This window comes from Trachemys scripta, chromosome 9 (assembly GCF_013100865.1).
Source record: "Trachemys scripta elegans isolate TJP31775 chromosome 9, CAS_Tse_1.0, whole genome shotgun sequence".
Lineage (NCBI taxonomy): Eukaryota > Metazoa > Chordata > Testudines > Emydidae > Trachemys > Trachemys scripta.
Window position 1 is genome coordinate 11,837,097 of NC_048306.1, and position 21,605 is coordinate 11,858,701.

At 42.9% G+C, this 21,605-nt stretch overlaps 1 protein-coding gene across 1 annotated transcript in view; it reads right to left on the reverse strand.

Moving 5' to 3' along the window:
• The window catches only part of NRK (Nik related kinase), a 126,730-nt gene that overhangs the window by 56,283 nt on the left and 48,842 nt on the right, over positions 1-21,605 (reverse strand). The window contains exons 4-12 of the mRNA XM_034781124.1: positions 15,912-16,037; positions 14,994-15,104; positions 13,224-13,314; positions 10,620-10,750; positions 7,507-7,561; positions 4,282-4,360; positions 3,163-3,338; positions 1,133-1,205; positions 498-705 (exon numbers count right to left, since the gene is read on the reverse strand). Coding sequence (XP_034637015.1) covers positions 498-705; positions 1,133-1,205; positions 3,163-3,338; positions 4,282-4,360; positions 7,507-7,561; positions 10,620-10,750; positions 13,224-13,314; positions 14,994-15,104; positions 15,912-16,037 — 1,050 coding nt within the window. The remainder of the gene's footprint in view (positions 1-497; positions 706-1,132; positions 1,206-3,162; positions 3,339-4,281; positions 4,361-7,506; positions 7,562-10,619; positions 10,751-13,223; positions 13,315-14,993; positions 15,105-15,911; positions 16,038-21,605) is intronic.

Sequence of the window (21,605 nt, forward strand, 5' to 3'; positions counted from 1 at the left end):
CTGGTGTTTCAAAAGCATCAGCTTACCTGTCCTATAATGGCTTCAGAAGCCAAGAAAAGACATGACTCTGATTTAGCAACTGCAATGCAGCACGATGAAAGCAGAGGGCAATCCTATCACAGGTACCAGCGTAGTTTGGACTCACGAGTATAGATTTGAACTTGGACTATGCACAAGAGCAAGGGAGTAAGAATTCCCCCTCTGTTTTGCCTACCCATTCCTGGGGTCCAACCACACTGAAGTAAGTGGGGTTACACATCAACTGCCCAGAGCACATGGGCAGGGAGTTAGCAGGAAGTGGGTAGAACCTTTAAAAAAACTGATTAATCTCAGCGGTCAGAAGCCACAAATTTCTACCAGGGTTAAAGACTCCAAACCAGCTGGTGACGAGAATTTAACACGGCTTCTTTTTCTTTCAAAACCTATTCTTGAAATTGGCATATTTTCATTTGTCACGGATTGATATACGTGGATTACAAATACGAGCCATTTCCTACATCCTCCAGCCTCTTCCTCCGCTCTTTTTCTTGCTCGATTCGTTTCTGCCGATCTGCCTGCAGTTGCTTTTTGTATTTCTCCTGGTCCTTTAGCTGCTGCTGCTGGAGCTGCTGCTGTCGATGAGGGTCAGACCGATTTTTGTTCTCCTGCTGCAGCCTCAGAAATTCACGACGGAGCGTTGATTCACCAGGGAGATTAACTATGGAACTGAAACAAAAGGGAAGTTTCTATAAGACTCACCATAACATTAACAGTTATAACATGTCGCTGGGAAATGGCTTGCTGCCTGTGCTAGCAAATGTAAATGTTCCAATAAATCTCCACAGAATCATTCCCTGTAGGTTGGCCATGCTTCGGTATTTACTGTACTACACTACAAAATCCAGACTGAAGCTGATTATCTGCTTCTTTGAGACATTCCCTCCCCGTTGCTGGGTAATTATGAAAACAACATTTGACAGACACTTTACACTCAACATTTAGATGCAACAGCTACAAACCAGTTATTGCTAACTGGGTACCACAGAGCATTGGGGGTTAGAATATGGTAAGAAAACCCATCTAGCTGAGGAGAGATGCCTTTGATGAAAATGCCTTGGTTAGTCCAATATTACACACAGCTAATAAAATTAACCTTGGTTCTCCTTCATCTTCATCCAGTTCATCATCTTCTTCCTCACTTCCAGTATACTCATACTCTGTTTCGTCTATAAAAAAAACAAAACAAAACAGATAAGGAGTATATTACCTCCCGATACTAACCTAAGTAATGGTTCCACAGAATCACAGCAAATTACTTTAGGGACCGATTCAGAACCCACTGAAGCCAATGACAGGCTTGTTTTGACTTCAATGGACTTTGGATCAGGGCCCTTTATGTATCAGATTTTAAGAGTCTTAAAAGTGTAATGGAAGAAGGAAAAGAAAAACATCTTCAGCTAGTCATTAATGGAACTCCTTCCGGAAGGAGTAGATTATTCAGATGATTACAGATGGGTTACTAAGTTTTTCAACGTTAGGTCACCCATTTAAACCCAGCTCAGGTGATCTGGGAAAATCAATATGAGTTGGGAAACGAACTGCTTTAGAGCCCTTTGAAAATGGAAGTCTAGAAGGTTGTTCCAATTGAGTGGTCTACATTAAATGGGTTTCATCGATCTAGTCTACTTTTCAGTAAGCAGGTGTCCACATTGGAACCAATTAGAAGAAGCCAAAAAACGGTAGCACGATCTGCAGAAGGGAGCCTCCGAACAGGATTGGAGGGAGGATGTTAGGAAGCTTGCACTGCCATTGCCTGCCAAGCTATGCCCGTTTTGTGGATGAACAGAGGCCTTCAGTCAATCCAGCCCTAAATTCATATGAAAATTAATAAAAATAATTAATTACAAAAGAGAAACACCTTGTTCACTGGTTAATTTGAGCTTTAGTATAAACAGCTCATAAAGAAGCAAAGTTGTAACTCTGAAGTTCTTTCCAACTTTTATCATGAAGGCAGTTCTTTGAAGTTTTAATTTCATCCCAACACAATCAGCATCTTTATTTCCAGCTGGACACAATGTGAAAGTGGGTCTCTGCAACTTTTTTTTTAAAGTCACTGAAGTGTATAATGAATAGTGACATTGCTCACCGACTATAAGTAGGAATTCCCCCCACAATGTAGTTTTCTAGCATTTATGTAATTATTACCATTAGCTTTTTCACAAGTGGCAAATGTGTAACCTTTTAATAAGTTGTTTTCCTACTCATGTTTGCTACTGCTCAAAATGCTTTGAGATCCTCAAATGATAGGTGCTATAGAATGTAGTATTATTATTTCAGTAAGTAAATTATACCTTGCAAAAATAGTTTCATTTCACATACAAAAAAATCTCATTGTGCCAAACCAATACTTAGACTTTATACAGCACTTTTAATCTTCATTACACTTTACAAACAGGCTCTAATATTCAACTAATCTTCACAATGCCCTTGTGAGGTATAAAATATACAGATGGAGAAAGAGAGAGGGAGATGTTGAGTGGCCACTAGACCATGGCTCTCTCTCTCTATGCTGCATGGCTGATATCATGCAACATATGGTCATTTATTCAAAATCAATCATTTAGTCCAAAACAGATTATTTTCTAAATTTTGCTTTGGAGAACAAAGTTAGAGTTTGTTTTAGTTGTTACAAATTCAGATTCTTGGGTTTGGACAAATCAGTAGGTTGGAAGCCCAGGTAGGAGTAAAACAAGGATATGGATTTATTGATCTCTTCTGTGTGATTTAGTCACTTGGGGCCCAGATTTTCAAAAGAGCTCAGCTCCTGCAGCTCTTGTAGAGACATTTACATCCTGATTTTCAATGCACTTAATGCACTGAGTTCCTTTGAAAATCCGGACATTTATCTAGGTGATTTCATGGGAACTGATTTCTGTTGAAAATCTGGGCCCAGCTGAGTGCTGAACCCTTCTTAAAATTCCAGCCTTGGATCTGATCCTGCAATCAGCTCCATGCAGACACATGCTGTGGGTGAAATCCTGCCACCACTGAGGTCACTTGCAACTTGCAAGACTCTCATTGTCTTCAATGGGACCAGAATTTCACCGTGTCTGCATAGAGCTCCACCTTCCGTAAGGCTCTGTGCAGGATGAGGGCCTATGTTTGCATTATTTTTAACCTGACCTTTCTCTCCCTTTTTCTTCCTGGTCCTGTCCAGGTGGTCTTTCAGCATGATGCGCACTTGCCGTTCATTCTGCATGTCTCGGATAAAGGAATGCTTAAGCAAAGTTTCAGTGGATGGACGATGCAAGTAATTTTTAACTAGGCAACTTTCAACAAAATTAAGAAATTTCTTGGACCTGGGGGAAAAACAACAACAAACAAACAAACAAACAAAATCAGATGAAAATAAAATTTTGCTTAAATTTACAAAGTACCTTTCACCCTGCAGGATCCCAAGACGCTGTATTTACAAAGTTTGCTTTGGCTAGCACAAAAGCACAGCCTCCTCTGGGGTGGAATACAGCAGGAGTTTTATCAGTATATCACACCACTACCTGAAAGTTCAGGACACAGAGCAAGAAAGAATTCTAGGACAAATTCTGCTCTCTGTGACATTCCAGTGAATTTACACCAATGTAACCGAGGGCAGAATTTCACCTCCTGTATCCAGTTGAAATAGTAGGGGAAATTTAAGGAGGCAGTAATTACCTAAATTGGATTTGGACTATAATAATGAGACTATCACCGCTTCTCTTACAAAAAGTCCATAATGACCATACATATCAAAGATCACAATTTTATGTCTCATCTGAAAGACAAACACAATTCTCCCTAAATTCATGCTAGGGAATGTGTTCATTACTGATGTATCTGAATACAGTGCCACCTTCTGGCCCACCAACACTACTGCCTGCAGCACCCTGGGTTTTCCTTGGAGGTCTTCTGATAAATACTGATCAAAGCAACCACAAGTAAGCCATGTCTACATTGAAATTTCAGCCACCAGTGCAAGTCCCTAGCGTAGAGAAGGCACAGGTTACACCAAGGCAGTGCAATTTGTACCAGGGCAGCTTAGCTGGGTTTCAAATTGGGGTAAGCTGCCCCAGTGCAGATCATGCTTCTCAAATATGAATTGTGTCTATACTTGGAGCTCACATCAGTAGCAGAGGGGATTATATCAGTAGCAGGAATACCAGCGTAGACAAGACCTCATTTGTAAGATTTGATAAGATCACAGTCTCTGATCAAAAACCCACAGAAGCCTGAGGCTGCTAAAATATATTTTAAAAGTATCTTTACCATTTTCTGGATTTCAGTTTTGGGGGAGGGTTTCGTGGAATGAGAAACAGAGCTCTCATGGGATGCATATCGCACAGGGCTGCAAAGGAAAACACAAGCTATTAAAGAGTACGTGAAAGCAGTGCCAGGTTTCCCCTGGCCTTTGACCCCTCTGACATACCCAGGGTGCGGAATAGCTCTTTCTGATATGAGAAGTAGCAGCCCTTTAACATTCCTCCTATTGTAAAGGATGGAAGTGTCCTTCAATGCTATTCAGTAGAATTCACTGCCCAGAGGAGGAAAAGCTTTGCAGCACAGGAGGGTTCTGAGTGGGCCGGAGTGTACATTGCGATAGCTGAGATGTAAGGATTCAGTAAAAGGAAGGACTCCATTGAAATGATTAATGCAGCCCTTCAGACTTTTAAGGCTTTATATCTCTGTTCAAAACAAAGGCCAAAGAATGCTTGACTGGATTATAAAACAAGCACATTTTCATAGCGATGAAAGGACATTTACACCTAAATGGGAAAGTCAAACTCTGGATCAGAATGTTTATCTATTTTAATAGGCCTGGTTTACAGCTGAGATAAACAATAAGCTAGTTGTTATTAAACCTCCTCGCTCTATAGCACGCGACATAAGGGAAAAAGAAGGAAGAGAGAAAGCTGGCATGGGAACTGGTACATTGCTCTATTGGAGCTGGGCATATGGCTAAGAACCTGTTTTGGCTACACTGTTAGGGTGACCAGATGTCCTGACTTTATAAGGACAGTCCCGATTTTTGGGTCTTTTTCTTATATAGGCTCCTATTACCCCCCACCCCCGTCCCGATTTTTCACATTTGCTCTCTGGTCACCCTATACGCTGTATTTAAGGACTTTGTGCCCACTTATTACACCAATTGGTGCTTTCTAAAGTTTCCATCGCTGGGTTTGGTACACTGGTTTTTTCTCTATACACCCACTCCTGGTTTAGTTGTAGAAAGTCAACGCTGAAAACAGCACTAAAAAAAGTAAATCCTGTCCTGTCCCAGAAAGTCCACCCCGTACATTTCACTGAACATTCCCAATGTGTCACGTTTGCTGGGTGTGGAGTGGAAATGTTGGCGGAGGGTTGCCCCTCCAAAATGCTACTGCAGGCTGAATGACACGGATGGGGACTATCAGGCCCGATCATCTCAGGGACGTGGGTGTAAATCAGAAGTAACTCGATGGCTACATCTACTCTACACGTTGGAGGTGCGAGTCCTCTGCCCGTGGATACTTACTCTTGAAGAGCTAGGGGGAGCATAAATAGCAGGGGATGGGCGGCAGCAGCAGAAGCATGGCTTAGCCGTGCCGCGTACAAACCTGCCTGACACGGGGGAGTACACAGTTGGCATGGCTCAGCCATGCCTCAGCTGCCGCCAACCGTGCTACTGCAGTTGCACTGCTATTGATACTCGTTCTAGCTTGATGCGAGCTAGTGCAAGTGCGTGTATATGAGCGGGGGAATGACAACCCTGGCTCGGAATGTAGATGTAGCCTATTAAAGGCAATGGAACCCCACTAGCGTAGAACAGGTGTGAGAGAAGCATCTATTATCTCATTGTTTCCTGGTGTTCTGACACCTGTCTGTCTGTATCCACCTAGTGTCTCTTGTCTGATACTTGGATCGTAAGCTCTTTGGGGGCAGGGACTGTTCTGTGTCTGTACAGTGCCTAACACAACGGAGTTCTGGTCTATGCCTGGGGCTCCTAGGTGCTACCTCAATAGAAATAATACACTATCGCACCATCCCTAAAATTTGCCTACTAGCATTAGCCCGTGTGAAAATACAATAAATAAATACAACTGAAATGAGGAAATATGGTGTGAAGTAAGAACGTTTGTTACATAAAAAAAGATCCTCTAAGATTCATGCCTCAAGACTAAGGTCTAGCTAGACTGGAGGGTGATTTGTGAAAATGCTTTAGAACTCAGTTTGGCCTGACTTGTATCTTGACTGGTTGATAAACACAGCCCAGGTGCTCTCTAGCATAGGCCAGGTCCTAGACTATAAATAGGATCCCCTCCAGCAGGTTCATCAATTGCCAAACACCCCTATTGTGTCTTCACACCATTATGCTGCAGAACATCCCACGTGCCTTGTGCTCCTAGGCACAAACCTACCCTGTTGCACAAGGGTAATAGTCTACAACAATGCTAGATAACCAGGACCCTGCATCTAAATTACATTCTACAATTGTGTCTTATATCAGGAGTATCTGACTTTGGTAGATAATATTGAAAGAAAATTTATGCCAGAAGCGTGCTGACAGAATTGTGGTGCCATGTGGCTGTAGGAGAGTGTCTGGAGGAGCAAGAAAATTGCAGGAGGGAGGAGATCATGGAAGCAAATCAGAATTGTGATTGACATGTGGCTGAAGTATTTTTGCTGTTCTGGGGCGGGGAGTCTCACTCCCCAGATCTCCAAAATTGCTTTGAGGGGGGAATAGATGTAATCATTGTGAAACTCAGGCGTGAGCAAGGCACTTACCCCAGACCAAAATTCTATTCTCTAGGGGGCCCCATTCTCCATTACACTGCACCTGGGACAGCCACTTACACCAGTGCAAAGCGGGAGTGAAACACTCCCATTCAGATTTGATTGCGTTTCGCTTCAGTAGCATTTTCACTTTGCATGACTGCATGGGCTGCAGCGCAATGGAGAACTGGGAAGGCCAAAGAGGTGGATTAGCCCACCCACTGATGCACCGTGAAGGTGAATAGCTCTTTCTTGACACTGGCCCCTAATCCAACCTCCTGGAGGAATCCTCCATCTGGAATTATAGGGTGAAGACTCGTGCCACAACAGGAAGGGGGACCATTTTCAAGGGATGCTTTTCTCTGTAGAAGCCCCAGAACTAAAACTGTCCCACATTTACGCTGAAGCTTTAATCGCTCTTGCTCATCTATATCCACATATAACGATCAATGAAGTGACACTACTAAACTCAGCTCTAGAAGGCAACATATGGCTTCCCTATCTTCCCAAAGGCAGGCAAGGAGTGAAGAAACAGAAGGAGAGAATCAAAAGAAAAAAGGGTGAGCAAAGGAGCAGAGATAGGAAAAGAGTCAAATAACTAATTATTTGAAAAGAGGCAGTCAGAGCTGAACCCGGTATACACACCCTACACGAGCAGGAGATAAGCTAACCTAGCAGGACAGAACGTGTCTATGAAATTTAGGCTAACTATTTAACAAATAACTATACCCAGTCACTTACGAGGAGCTCCTTCTGCCATTTCTATAGCTGTGATTCCCAGAGACCACAAGTCACTCTGTAGGAAAAGAAACCGTGAATGACGTAACTTGTAGTATGTAGGGTTAAAAAAACCATAATGCTTGCCTAGAGTTCCATGGAAGGGTCTTTTCTTGTGAGTGACATCCATTTTGCTCCCTCCCGTTCCCAGCTGAGCCTGTAGGAAATGTGCTAATGGACTGCTTTCCATTTCCCACACAACTTGGAACAGCTGATTCATCCTTGAAATAACCAGCCCCGAAATACAGACCTTTCATCTTTAAAACAAAAGTTCCAGAATATAGAAGGGCCCATGTGAAGTCATGGCCCAGATTCTCTCCTCTGTTACAGAAGAGGTGCACAGGTGAGACCCCACTGGGCCAAATACTGCTCTCACCCCACTGCTTTCCTACACTGGTTGAAGGGAGATGGCAGTCAGGCCCATGGAAGGTATTTCAATCCATGGACAAGTTACCAGCCAGTGGGAAGAAAAGCAGAACTATGTATTCAGATTTACATAGAAATATAAACTTAGTTCAGTTAGGTAAGACTGGAGTCTCCTCTATGAATATTACATGGCATCATAAACCCAAGTGGCCAGATTCTGATCACAAAGGTGTAAATCAGGAGTAATGCTATTCACTTTAAGGACGTAACCAGGCTTCCACTTGCTTAGTGGTGTGCAACACTTCTCTCTTTTTGTGGACATATGCACCTAGGCAGATACATTTATCCAAATAAATTTATGGGAGATCTCTATGATTATTATGTAAAAGATGAGGACACTCTGAAGTCTCATAGCGCTTTGTTACGCAGAAAATGAGACAAAATACCGGCAGAAGAAAAATCCTTGGAGACTTGGAGCAAAAGTCCTTAATCGACAGCTACTCACGCCCAACCTGGCCCTAAGACGACACCTTCACAATGTATACAGTGCCAAGCCAACCCACAGAGCTTTACAAGGCTAGAAACAGCTTGCATTGCAGACTGTGGGCCTGATCCTGAGGAGGACACTGGATTTCAGTGGGAGCTGAAGAGGGTTCAGGCTCAGATCCTGTGTCATTTAACTAATGACTGAAAGCAAGAAAAGGGAGGTCTTTCAGAAAAAGTGCTAAACGAATGGCCACCCACTGTAGTACAGTAAGGGTATGTCTTCATTACCCGCCAGATCGGCGGGCAGCGATCGATCCAGCGGGGATCAATTTATTGTGTCTAGTGTAGACGCGATAAATCGACCCCCGAGTGCTCTCCCGTCGACTCCTGTACTCCACCTCCGCAAGAGGTGCAGGTGGAGTCGACGGGGAAGCAATAGCAGTTGACTCACCTTGGTGAAGACGCCACAGTAAGTCGATCTAAGTATGTCGACTTCAGCCACGTTATTCACGTAGCTGAAGTTGCATAACTTAAATCGATCTCCCCCCCAGTGTAGGCCAGGGCTTAGACTCTGGTGATGATGGGACATGCACGCAAGCTTCAGATAACCTTGGGCTGATGCTTAGGGGTGTACAGAGAAACCAGGCTAGTGAGCTAGGAAGGGCTGCATTTTTTGGTGGGATGTTTTTTTTATTTTTGAAAAGCAGGACCCGTGAGAAGTCATGGGCATAGCAGAACAGCTTCCTGCTTTTCACTCACCATATCAGCAATGTTTATAAATACTTGCCCTAGTCCACGCTTCGGAATAACAACGCTGTCTCTGAATCAGCACTTTGGAAACCCCCGGCTGATCAGAGTTGGACTGCAGTCTGGGGAATCTGGCTGGAGCTAGGGCAATGTGGGCATAAGTTATTCAACACAGGGAAACCACACAAACTGGGGAGACCCTTCAGTCATCACTAGAAAATGTGCTAAATAGGAATAGAATTGGGGGTACAGATGGGAGCTAACGGATACATTTCTTGAGTCTTTGGCATAAGGTTTATATAGTATGAAAAAGGCAATGAATAAGTCTTTGGACCTGATTCTCTCTTATGTGAAGATGCCTTTAAATGGGTGAAAGGCCATTTTTCAACAGTGGCAAAGCAGTGTAAATCAGAATCATGCCCTTTGACTCAGTAGAAAACAGAGGGACTAATATGAGCTCTGAATATGCCACAGCTGCAATAACAGATGTAATTTTGATGATCCTTGTGTTACCCAGTTGTTATAAGGACAAGATACACAAAAGAAGTCAACCCGCCCAACACAAGGACTTGGAGAGAAGAGTCATTCAGAAAGCATTCTTTGGAAATTGTCCTAAGTGGTGTGTGCAGATATGTAAATGATGACAGTGGTGCAAGCAATTCAACCAGAGGCTGACAAACAGTATCATGTGCCTCTTTAGAGCCAAATCAGCATATTATAATAGTAAGGGGGACAGCCAGAGAATTTTCTGATAGCCATTATATGGTATCCAAATTACAGTGTGCCCAGATGGCCTCAGAAGAATAACAAATACTCTATTTCTTTGGGGTCAGTGAGGAGGATATTTGGTTCATGGTTGTACAGTGACATTAATGAGTTGAGAGAGTATCTCACCAAGAAAACAGTCCGGATATAGTCATAAGGACAAGACCCATATACTCATTCAGACTTTTTCTCCCAAGAGCATGATTGTGGGGAATGGTTAGTGATCTTTTCTGGAGTGAGGAGTCTTTTGTTGATCTAAGCTAATAATTATACATGTGATATTATTGTAAAATTACCCCGGGGACTGTGCAATAAGCATAAGGGAAAATAATTTGCTATCACAGAGGAAAGAAGCCATGTTAACGATACACTGCTTCCTAATCACCCTTTTTAGGCCTTTTCACCCTAGCCATCTCCAGATATTGTGTCTTGATTTCAGAGAATGAAATGTACGAAAGTATCGCTTATGCTAAACATCTTTGTATTTCATTTTGTACGTTAACGGTTCACAAAGAAAATAAATTCATATTGAAACTCCTCTTTTTTTTTTTTGGTCACAAACCGCATATTAAAAATACAGCTCTTTGCATGACTGTGGTTTTAAGGGAAGGTGACGCCTTTTTTCAATGCTTTCGGTTAACAACTTGAAAAGGATGTCAACAGCAAAAACTTGTTTACTTTACTATTGATTCTAAATTCCTAACAACACTCACTCTGTAATCATATGTTGAGTCTTGGTTCTCCTCGCAAGCTATGACCTCGGGCGCCATCCAATAGGGAGTTCCGATGAATGTATTTCTTCTCCCAATCGTCCTATCCAGTTGAGCGCTTACCCCAAAATCCACTGCAGAGTTAAGCAAGCGTAAAGTAATGAGCCAAGTGCTGAATTCATAGGACAAAGTGTCCGATACATTATTGCTTCTGCTTGGAAAGCAACCTCTAGGGTTGCAATGCATAGCAGATTTGAGCTCCTATAATACGGGGTTTCCAATGGAGCCTACTCCAGAGATGCTGGGAATTAGCCACTTTCTGCTATTTATATCAGACCGTCCAAAAGGAAAATTTAAAATTAACATGATCCATGCTAAGTTTGGCAGAATGGGTACTGTAGGGATGTACTCCCATGATAATAATAATACCTAACTCTTACATAGTGCTTTTCATTGGTCTCAAAGTGCTTTATAATAGGACACTATGGAATATAATATATACTTGGATTAAGCACTACTTTGAGGGTGTGTGTGGGGGGGTTTAAGATTTTCAAATGGTATTTTAATCTAAAACGAAAACCAACAAATAAGTGTTCAGGTGTGACTGGGAGATTTCTAGTATTACTGATTGTGGTTAAAGTTGAATAGGGTCAGCACATTAGTAAGGAAATGGATGCTTTATTCTGAATGGTTTCACAGACCTTTTTTTGCTGCACTCCTATCTCAGAATATGCTCGAGGAATGCACCATTTTATCCATCTGTTAAGTGCATTAAGAGGAGTAAGTTATGCTGTGCTCTTTTAGGCTAATGGGCGGTGGCATCTCAACATGATTTTTTAGTTGTATTGTCAAACATCATTGCTCAGATAATAAATAGGACCCACATTCAGTAACTATGTGTTTGTATTAATTAAAAAAACACCTCTGTACAATATCAGATCAATTGGGAAAAGGGTATACATAAAGTTGAGTGTTACTCATAGAGTAGCTACAGTAGTATCCAATTAGTGTAAGCAATAGAGGAAAAAGAGATTAGGAAGGGTACAACCCTATTATTACCCATGGCACCAACGAGTGGATTTTCATGCTTGACTCCAATGAAGCAAATTATTTGCATGCAACTTCTGGTACATCTATTGATAAACAGACCTCATAGAACCATACTGCAACATGAAGTTATTGTAGCACTAAATTGTGTAAGCTTATCTAATAATGGGTGGGTGTCTATTCTTTGAAGCGTCATGCATTCTGTATTTTGGATGTGAAATGTTAGTCTTTTATATAAAGCCCATTAACAAGGTTGAATGACATTGGATCTCTGAAGTCTGAGTTTTCCAGCTTCTTGGCTTCCAGACATGGCTGAGCTAAATTTCTCTGAAAATATTTTAGCTTTACTTTTGTACTTTATAGAAATGTTTCAGTACTGTCTACTCACATAAAATACAGAGTACTTGCTTTATTTTTTTAATAGGCGAAAGACATCAGTTATGTTGTTAGCAGCAAAACAAGGCAGCAAATAAAAAAAAACAAAAAAAAGGCCTTGCTCATTTCAAGAAGTACAGCAGGAGCATTTGCCAAATGGAAAAAAGACTCAGAAATCCTGCCTCCCCTGCAGTGGGCAAAACTCCCACTGACTTCAGCGGAGGTAGGATTTCACCACATAGATCAGATCTCCACCAGGCGTCAGAGCAATGCTGCTTTACATTTACTGAGGATCTGACCCAGTATCTACACAGGATAATTTTTATTTTATTTTTGAACTCCTGAAACAATGAAACAGAGAAAACAAAAGATAAATCCCACATGAGAAAAGCACCGTTCTTGATACGCTCTCTTTAAAAATGGCCTGATATTCCCCGTGACGTCCTTTCAAAAAACCAAACTCCTAACTGTTCACATTTGCTTTTGAGCTATTGACACGGTTTTCTTTCACAGAGCTAAACGTTATCAATAGTCCGCACACCGCGACATACCCCTTGGAAGTGGAAATGAGAGGGCTCGCAAATACTCTTGGGTGGAAACTCTTGGTCCATAACTACTTTTTCATGCTGACCTTTAGACAGGGTGAAGTATATGTCATGGCCTCAGCACTATCAGTTTCATTAAAATCTCCTAACCCACTTCTAGCAGAAAAACGAGTTAGTGGAATTTATTGCTCAAAACTGATTTTTCTAAACTGTTTTGGCCAAAGAAGAGCTCTGTGTAAGCTCAAAAGCTTGCCTCTCTCCCCAACAGAAGCTGGTCCAGTAGCAGATATTACCTCAGCCAACTTGTCTGGGCGGAAAGGACACGACAAGGATAATTTTCTACATTCTGAATTTGGTACTTATGCATAATGTAGTGTTGCTGTGGGCTATTAAACAGGTTCTGAGTTTGACTCTATTGGGATGGTTGTATTTCAGATGAGGAGAGCAATTCCCATGCACAGAGCCTATAAAGACCTTTGGGATCCTTCCGTATGAAAGGCACCATATAAATGTAAGTCTTTACAACTATATTTAATATATTTTTCACTCTTGGGTTATTAGATATCCTTTTCCGGTTAACACGGAAACCTCAGCATATCTTTAACTAACGGGTTTCTAGAAAAAATTGAGAGAAACTTACCTAGTTTTACTTCTGCATTTTCTGTTAAGAGAACGTTCTGTCCTTTAATATCTCGGTGGATAACGTGATTAAAATGAAGATGTGCCAAACCCTGCAAGAAAAATCACATGGTTCTAGCTTTTTTCTATCCATTTCATAGCTTTGGAATTTTTGTCCCATGAAGTTCTTTTGCTTTGTTCTAGCTATATTAATGGAGAAAAGGGACTAAAATTTACTAATCTAAAATTCTTTAGCTGCGATTGGCAGCAACATGTTCATTGACACCGTTTTAGCAGTAAGAGAAGAAAGCAACAATGGGTTTGATTTTCTTCTCGCTCCCACAGGTCTGACAGCAGGAGACCATCTCTGATGACAAGTAAGAGGAGAAAGAGGCCCAAAATTGCACACTGTAATTTCAGAATCAGAGGGATGCCCATTTACAGTATGTGTTAAAGGCACACTAAAGAGGAAACGGGGGTGTGAATAGCAAAGTGTTTGCACAGCGCGCAGAGTGCTGCGTATGGAGTATGCAGAGAACAAAAGACTGGTCGCAATGGATTAAATCCTGTATCGAGAGCCAGATTCCCGCAGACTTCCATCACCGGTGATCACATCTCCATCCGAGACTATTTTAGTTTCAAAACATTAGTTAAACGAGGCTAGAAATAATGGAATACTGTATATTGAACTGATGCAGACGAGAAGCAAAAGACCCACTAAAAATGTTTGCCCTCTCTAATATGACTAGAAACACAGCCAGCTTCTGACAAAAATCCAACGTTCGTCCACAATTTCCTTGCCCCACATGCTAACAGGTCACCCTCCACACATGCTCTTCGTCAGTTTTCACAGGGAGATGGGCGTAGCCCTTCCCTTTTGTCCTATGCTAACGTGTATTTATCATCTTAAGTTGCAGTATTTAAATCAAAAGGGGGCTTGTAAAGCCAAATTTTCTAATGGGGATGCCATGGCAGTGCAAGTAAAACGGCACACGTGTCCACAAAAATTAACCCGCCTTTGCACTTGAACAGTGAGTAACCGCATACCTGCACGTCTCACAGTCAGTTACCCATTTGCCAGGGACAGATGGGAGGTTTTTACGTCTCCATTGAAAATGTGGCCTTTCTTGTCCCCACATGGAGGCAGAATGCAGACTGTGGTGGGCCCTGGTAATGATAGCAAGCTGAGGTCCCCGACAACAAAATTTCCAGGTGATCAGGGGAGCTACTCCATTTGTGGGAAAAAGTAATTCCCAGCAAGAGAACAGATGCCCTCAGTGATTCATGGATTTGGTATCTATTCAAATCAGCAGTCCAGTCCCACATCCAAGTGGGCTATCTGATGTTCTATCAGACAGACCACCCATCTCTGTCCCTACCCAAATAAAAGACTTTAGACCCTTGAAGCCTTAATGCACTATTTTAACAAATGTCATTTGAATGGCAGTTCCCATAATACATGTTTATCTCACTGTTATTTAAAAATGGGTAAAACTCCATGGTGATGATGATAGATCAATATCTCGCTAATGGGCTTGGATCTTTTCAGCCTGGCTTACTATGTAACCCTTGCTACCAGGCTTGTCTGTATTTCACAAAAAACAATGAGAAATTGGTTTGGTTTCTGTACTATCCAGGAGAAATAAGTAGCAAAGAATGAAGATTGGGAAGTAACTTGGGACATCCTCTTTTATTGACAACAAAGCAGCCCTCGTGCCACATCTTGTAGTTATTACCGGAAACTCTTCACATTGTCAAGTGGCAACGAACAAACTCTGTTAGCAAGACTCACCCTGAGAACCTCTCTGCAGATATACGCAATCCAGTCCTCCTTGAAACAGTTACCTTTTGTCTTCTTTACCAAATCTGTTACCGAGCCAGCTCCACAATACTCCATCACCAACTGCAGAGAGGCAAACACAAACACAACCCCCATTTAAACACACTATGGAAGTTCTGGTCTTACACGGTTAGGCTTAACTATAAACGGATGGTGCTACCTCCAAGGATTGCAAGTGGAGTAAATGTTCATTTCACTTTGCTGCTGGTGTAAAACAATCCAGCAATGCCTCTCACTTATTACAGTTCTGTGGGCACGTCTTTCTTTACTAGAGCAAATTGCGGGGCGGGGGAGAATTTTGAGAACATTCAGAAAATGTTTTTATTTCTCATTTTTCAGAGAGAACTGATTTTGAAAAAATGATCACCAATATTTTTACTGAATTTTTTTGGTGTTTATTTTTCCTTCCTCTCCCATTTTTTGCTGTTTCCATTTTGCCACCGGAAAAAGAGGGAGGAAAAAAAAAACAAGAAAAGGAGGCGCAAAGGGGGGAAAGACCTAAAAGGAACAAATGAAATCAAAACCAGGAAAACTGAAAACATGGATTTTCAATTTACATTTTCATAGGGGGAAAAAAAGGAATTCTGTTGATTTATCTACAAAACTATTTTGTGTTTTGACTACCTAGGAGTCTTACAGGTACCATGTCACCATAAAATGTACCAAGTCCCACTTGTGCTCCTTCTCCAATTCACTTCTCCATCAGAAGTGGGGCAGACAGGCAGGCAGAAAGTCTCTCTCTTGCAAAGTGGTCCTCAAAGCAAAATCTGGATCATTGAGTTAGACTCAGAGCTAAGCACACTGGCGCTCCCAATGAAGATTTGCTCTCCCAGGGAAATCAGATGAACACAGATGGGATTCAACCCTTACCCAGAGCTGATCATCCTGGCCTGCGGGGCTCTGCTTTACAAATGCTCCATAATACGTCGCAATATTCCGGTGATGAGAATATTTCTTTAACATATTTATTTCCAGTTTGATTTCTTCCTCCTCATTCTGTAGCAAGAGCAGAACACAGTAAAGATGGTAACGTATAGATCATTGCATTGTTCTCATAACCCTCTGTTCTTTGAAATCAAGGGGTAGGCCCTCCTACAATCACAGAAGCAAGCTCTTCATTCTTCTGTTTAAGACTGACACACCAGGGATTGAACCTGGCACCTAAATCACGAGCTGTTACAGCTTGAGCTCAACAGCCATACCTGTCTAATTGCGGCTGTAATAGACCCATATTCTGTGTGGACTGAGAACAGACGGGGACCTGTAACTCACTCCTCAGTGGGTTACATATAAAGTCATTTAGTCATGGAGAAATTAACCAGATTTAAGCGAAATAAAATATCACTACTAACATTTCATATTTAAATAGGGCTTTACACATTTTAAAGCATAGTACATACATACATCAACTAATCCATCCTCCTGATACCCCCAAGGAATTGATTATCCTCCTCGTACTGCTGCTGGGGAAATTGAAACCAAGAGAGGGGAAGTGACTTGCCCAAGGCCACAAAGCAATTCAGAGGCCAAGCCAGGGTTAGAACTCTGTTCTTTTCTCCTCATCTTAGGGTTAGTCTAGCAGAGTGTAGAGTTGCCTACAGAAAACTGGACAACAGTCAGGCATCTGGAGTGCAGAAACCACTGCCTATCATGCTGAGGATTATTGTATCCATGTGCTCCCCTGTTTGCCTGTCGTATCTACCTGTTCTCTTGTCTTATACTTAGTTTGTAAACTCTTTGGGGCAGAGACCATCTCTTGTTCTGTGTTTGCACAGCACCTAGGACAATGGGGTTCTGATCTCTGGCTGGGACTTCGGAGTGCTACCGCAACATAAATAAATAACAACACTATAATGAATTAGAAATAATGTCACTGGTAGCATCTAGTGGCATCCTCCATGAGATTATCCTTCTTTGAGAACAGAAATCTCTGGTCCAATGGAGAATCCAGGCTCCTTTATAACTAGCCAGCTGGGATGTTTCTGTCTCTGATTGGCAGTTTTCTTTATGGACTCAGCTGTCTGTATTAGCATCCTCAAGAGATGGTACGTGGTTTCAAGTGAAGTGCGTGTGGATTTAGCTGCCTGCTTTGCCATTATTGGAACACTGCAGCTACATGTGCACTGTGGTAAGGAGCTGTCTGCCTGCATTGGCTAAAAGGAACCGAATCAGGCTGATAATTAGTTTACCTTTTGTTGCAAAATATCCTGGCACTTAGCAGCTGATGAAAAAGAAGGTCCCTTGGAAGAGAAAAATGGCTGGCACTTGCAGGACATTTTTCTGCCCTTTCCCACAGTTTTCCAGTAGCCTTGCCATTAAAGCATTCCATTAACTGTCAGCACGAATGTTTCACAAAAACAGTGACACTGTCCTATTCCGGCTGTATGGTGGGGAGGGGTGAGACACATGGAGGAGTGATAGGCTGGAGCCAAACCCCCCCAAGAAGTCCTAGAAGTGGGTCATCTCCTAGTATAAAACACCAAAAAAACATTCCCAATAGACACACGGTGGCCATGTGGTTACCCAATGACATTAATCCAGAAGAGAAATTTTGCCAGACCATAAATACAGAAAAAATAATGGTCTTAAGCTTGAGGAAACTATAAGTGTAAAATGGCTCCACTCAAAGCAAAATCAACTTTGAAGTATTAAAACAGCCGCTCTGCTGACCACATGGCTCTCAAGTTGCATACAGTACCCCAACTACTTCATCTATCTTACATCTGCAATGAAGAGGAAAGGGAGAACTCTGAACTCTGGGTTTGACTGTGCCCTAGATGCTATCCAGCGTAATTAAAGAAGGTGAAGAGGAGCTGGGCATAGCTGGGACAGCCACCAAGAGAATTCTAGATGACTCAAGCCGAATTCCTCACAGCAGCTCTCAGCAGGCACACACTAGAGCATCTGCTGCACAACCCTGGAAGGTCATATTTCGCTCTCCAGGCCTGGCCACCATCTTGAGCCATGTGGCATTAGGGGGGGGGGGAGGTTTCCGCAATCAACTGGGAGTGAGAAACTGGCCAACTCTCTTGGCTAATGGGAGAAGGTCCTGCCCCTCTCTACCCATTACAAGTTCCTTCCTAGCATTCATAAGGATTCTAGAAGGGGGCAGGAGCTTTGGTTCCCTGTGGATTCTAGTCAGCACCGACATAGGGATGGAAATGGGTGGGTGGGGAGGGAAGTCAGAGGATAAAGCCAGCCTGACCTTTCAAATGATCCATTTAGATACATACAAATAGCAAAAAGCATTTTCAATGCCTGAATTAATAATCCTGGGCAAAGATGGGGCCGGGAAGGAATCTGCCCCCAGGTCAGACTGGCAGAGACTTTGGGGCTTTTATCACCTTCCTCTGCAGCACGGGGTGCAAATCACTTGCCAGGATCATCTGGGCATATATCTCACATAACACCCTGCCCTTGCAGGAGAGTTGGGCATTGGTGCACCTCAGCCCATGCTGTTCTCTGCCAATGGCACACAACAGTTTAGTCTCCGGGGGTAGAGGGGGGGAGGAGGAGAGGGGCTGGAATACTTTGGTCTCATTCTGATGGTGGGTTTTGGGGTGAGGGTGGATGGGTGGTGTTTAATGGCCTGGGATAGATTAGATTATCTGTGGTGATCCCTTCTGGCCTTAAACTCTATGACCTTCTCTCCCTCAGGGACTTGATCATTTACAGCCTCAGCCTGTGGAACTCCTCAGCTAGATGGGTTTCCCAGAATCCCCCAGTGACTAGCTCTTCTCTTTGAGCTGGTGCATTCCTGCCTCTTTTTCGTTTCTGTCTCTTTCCTTCAGAACTTTTATGGTGTCCCGGTTTGTTTGCTGGTTGCTGTATTTAAGCAAACCCAGTTTTGTTTTAAAAAGTGTATTAAATGTTTTCTCCAGGGTCAGAAAGACACACAGGTATGTGGTTATAACTGAAGATGGGCAGAATAAATTGTATGCTCACCCATACCCCAGCTACTCCAGTTATAGACTTTTGTGGGGGGTGATGAAACCCCCACATGCCCTTCTTCTCCCTATTAGGGCATGCAGATCTGGGGCTTAGGAGATTTGAGTTCTGCCACAGACTTCCTGGGAGCCACTGGGCAAAGTCATTGTCTCTCTCTTTTCCCATCTGTAAAATGAACATATTAATCCTTCCCTACCTAACTGGGGCATTGAGAATGTACATAAATGTATGTTTGTGAAGTGCACTAGTGTAATGGAGGCCATATAAGTAAGTAGGTACATGTTTTTCCTATAACCAGCTAGTATGACCCCTAGATTCATCTCTTGCCCTTATTAGCTTCCCAGAATCCTTGCAATCACCCTCCTTGCCATTCCTGATATTCCTTCACCCCCACACTACCTTCAGATGTGCTTAGGCCAGACTCCAGTATCTCTGATGATGCCCAGATACTGTGCTATGCTGCTCAGATGTTCTAGTGTTGAGAAAACGGGCTTCTCTGTTGAGACCCAGCCACTGGGGAACACGCCTTGCCATCTAAACTATTCTGCCCCTACAGAGACAGAGGTGCGAATTGCACAACAGGCAGGTCTTCAAAAGGTAAAAAAGACAGAAACAGGGGTGTCTCAGTTTGGGAGCTGAGATACTGCATGAAGCTGGTTACTGGAAAATGGTAGGAGGTGTCAGTGGAAGATCAGAGGATGAGAGAGGGTAGATGGTCCTGGGAATAGTGTGCTGGTCTGGGAGTTGGGAGACCTAATTAAAATGGGGACAATAGCACTTCCATCCTTCACAGGAGTGCTGTGAGGATAAATATATGAAAGACTGTGAGATGTTGAGATACGATAGCAAAAGGGGTGATATAAGGGCCTTCAGTAGATGGGGGTCATGGAGAAGGAGGGGGAAGTAGCCTCAGTGGTTGGCTACATCCATACGCTCATGATTCCAATCCTAATCTTCTCCTTGTTAATACTACGATGGGCCACATTTCCAAAGGGCCTTGAAATCTGCTTGTAAATGTTGCTGGCAAAGGAATAAAAGTCGCTCTCGGGTGTGCAGGCGCCGCTGCTGTTTCCCCACACAAACCGAGTTATTTCTGGGCACAGATGTTTGCATGCACAAAATTACAGGCTCATGTTCAAAGGCTATTTTTGAAAATGTGGCCCTATCCGGTAGGTAGCAGCAGCACACACCTCCAACCTCAAGAGGAAACAAGATGAGGCTGATACTCACACTGCCAGGAGACTCCCTTACGACTGTTATGGCACCGATATTAGTTTTTCATTTAAATAAACAGCACTGAGATAACTGGAAAGACTGAAAGCAAGAGATTCACAGGGACAGCCTGCCGCTCCCTTGGTAGACACAGCTCCACAGGGAGAGTAATTCAGCAGGAATCTGATCTCTTTGCAAACACTTTGTTTGCTAGGTGTGATCAGCTAACAGGAAGCAGAGCCTGTGTAAAGAGGCACAGAAGCACACATTACCCTCAGCTTTCATGTAGTCATTTAAAGCTCCCACGCCCCTCCCTGTAATATGACACTACAGCACTTCCTGACAGATGTCCAGATGATCCCACCCTGACCACAGCATCCTGCTGCGATCATAAGAAAGCAGCGCCAAATCTCGCAGCGCATGCTAGACAGAGAACAGATTTACTCAGCTCTAAAGCTGCCACAGTCCTCAGCACTGAACAAGCAAAGGCTGTAACCTAAAGACAAGAACGACGGAGGCTTCTCCAGGAGGGCTAGGAAGCTCTTCGGTTCACATCACTTTATTATGAATGTGCCCCATTGTCTATTACAAGTCGACCGCCCCGGGAATGTACCCTCAGATGTGGTGCATATTCAGCACATTAGAGGGGATGCATTGTGATATTTTTCAAGACTTTACTTCATATGTTTCAAACCCGTTTTTCAAGCCCAAAGGAACAGAAAATAACTTAATCCCAGCCTGACCATAATGTTGTGCGAGAAACACTGAACCTTTAGCAGGCAACCAATTTTAGTACAGTGAATTCTTGGAGAATGAAAGTAGTTCAATCTAAAATACTTCTAATCCTGTAGTATATGAGCAGCTCACTTAATCTCACATCAGCCCTGGGAGGTAGGGAAGAACTATTATCCCCTTTTTAAAGATGGAAAATCAAGCCCCAGAGAGACTAAGGCCTACATCAGTGGTTCTCTAAACTTCTGTACTGGTGACCCCTTTCACATAGCAAGCCTCTGAGTGTGGCCCCCCTTACAAATTAAAAACACATTTTATAGCACCATTATAAATGCTAGAGGCAAAGCAGGTGGAGGCTGACAACTCATGACCTTCCCCCCCATGTAATAACCTCATGACCCCCTGAGGGGTCCTGACCCCCAGTTTGAGAACCTCTGGCCTAGATCCTTAAGGGTATTTAACTCCTATTGAAATCAAAGGGAGTTAGACACCTCAATACCTTTGAGGATCTGGGCATAAATGACATGTCCAATGTCACACAGGAAGCCTGTGGCAGAGCAGACTTGATCTCCCAAGCACCAGGCTGTCACCCTAATCCCCTGGAAACTTTTCAGCTGTGAAATGGCAGACCGACATCAATAAAACTTCTGCCTGCCGTCCTACTGCAACAAG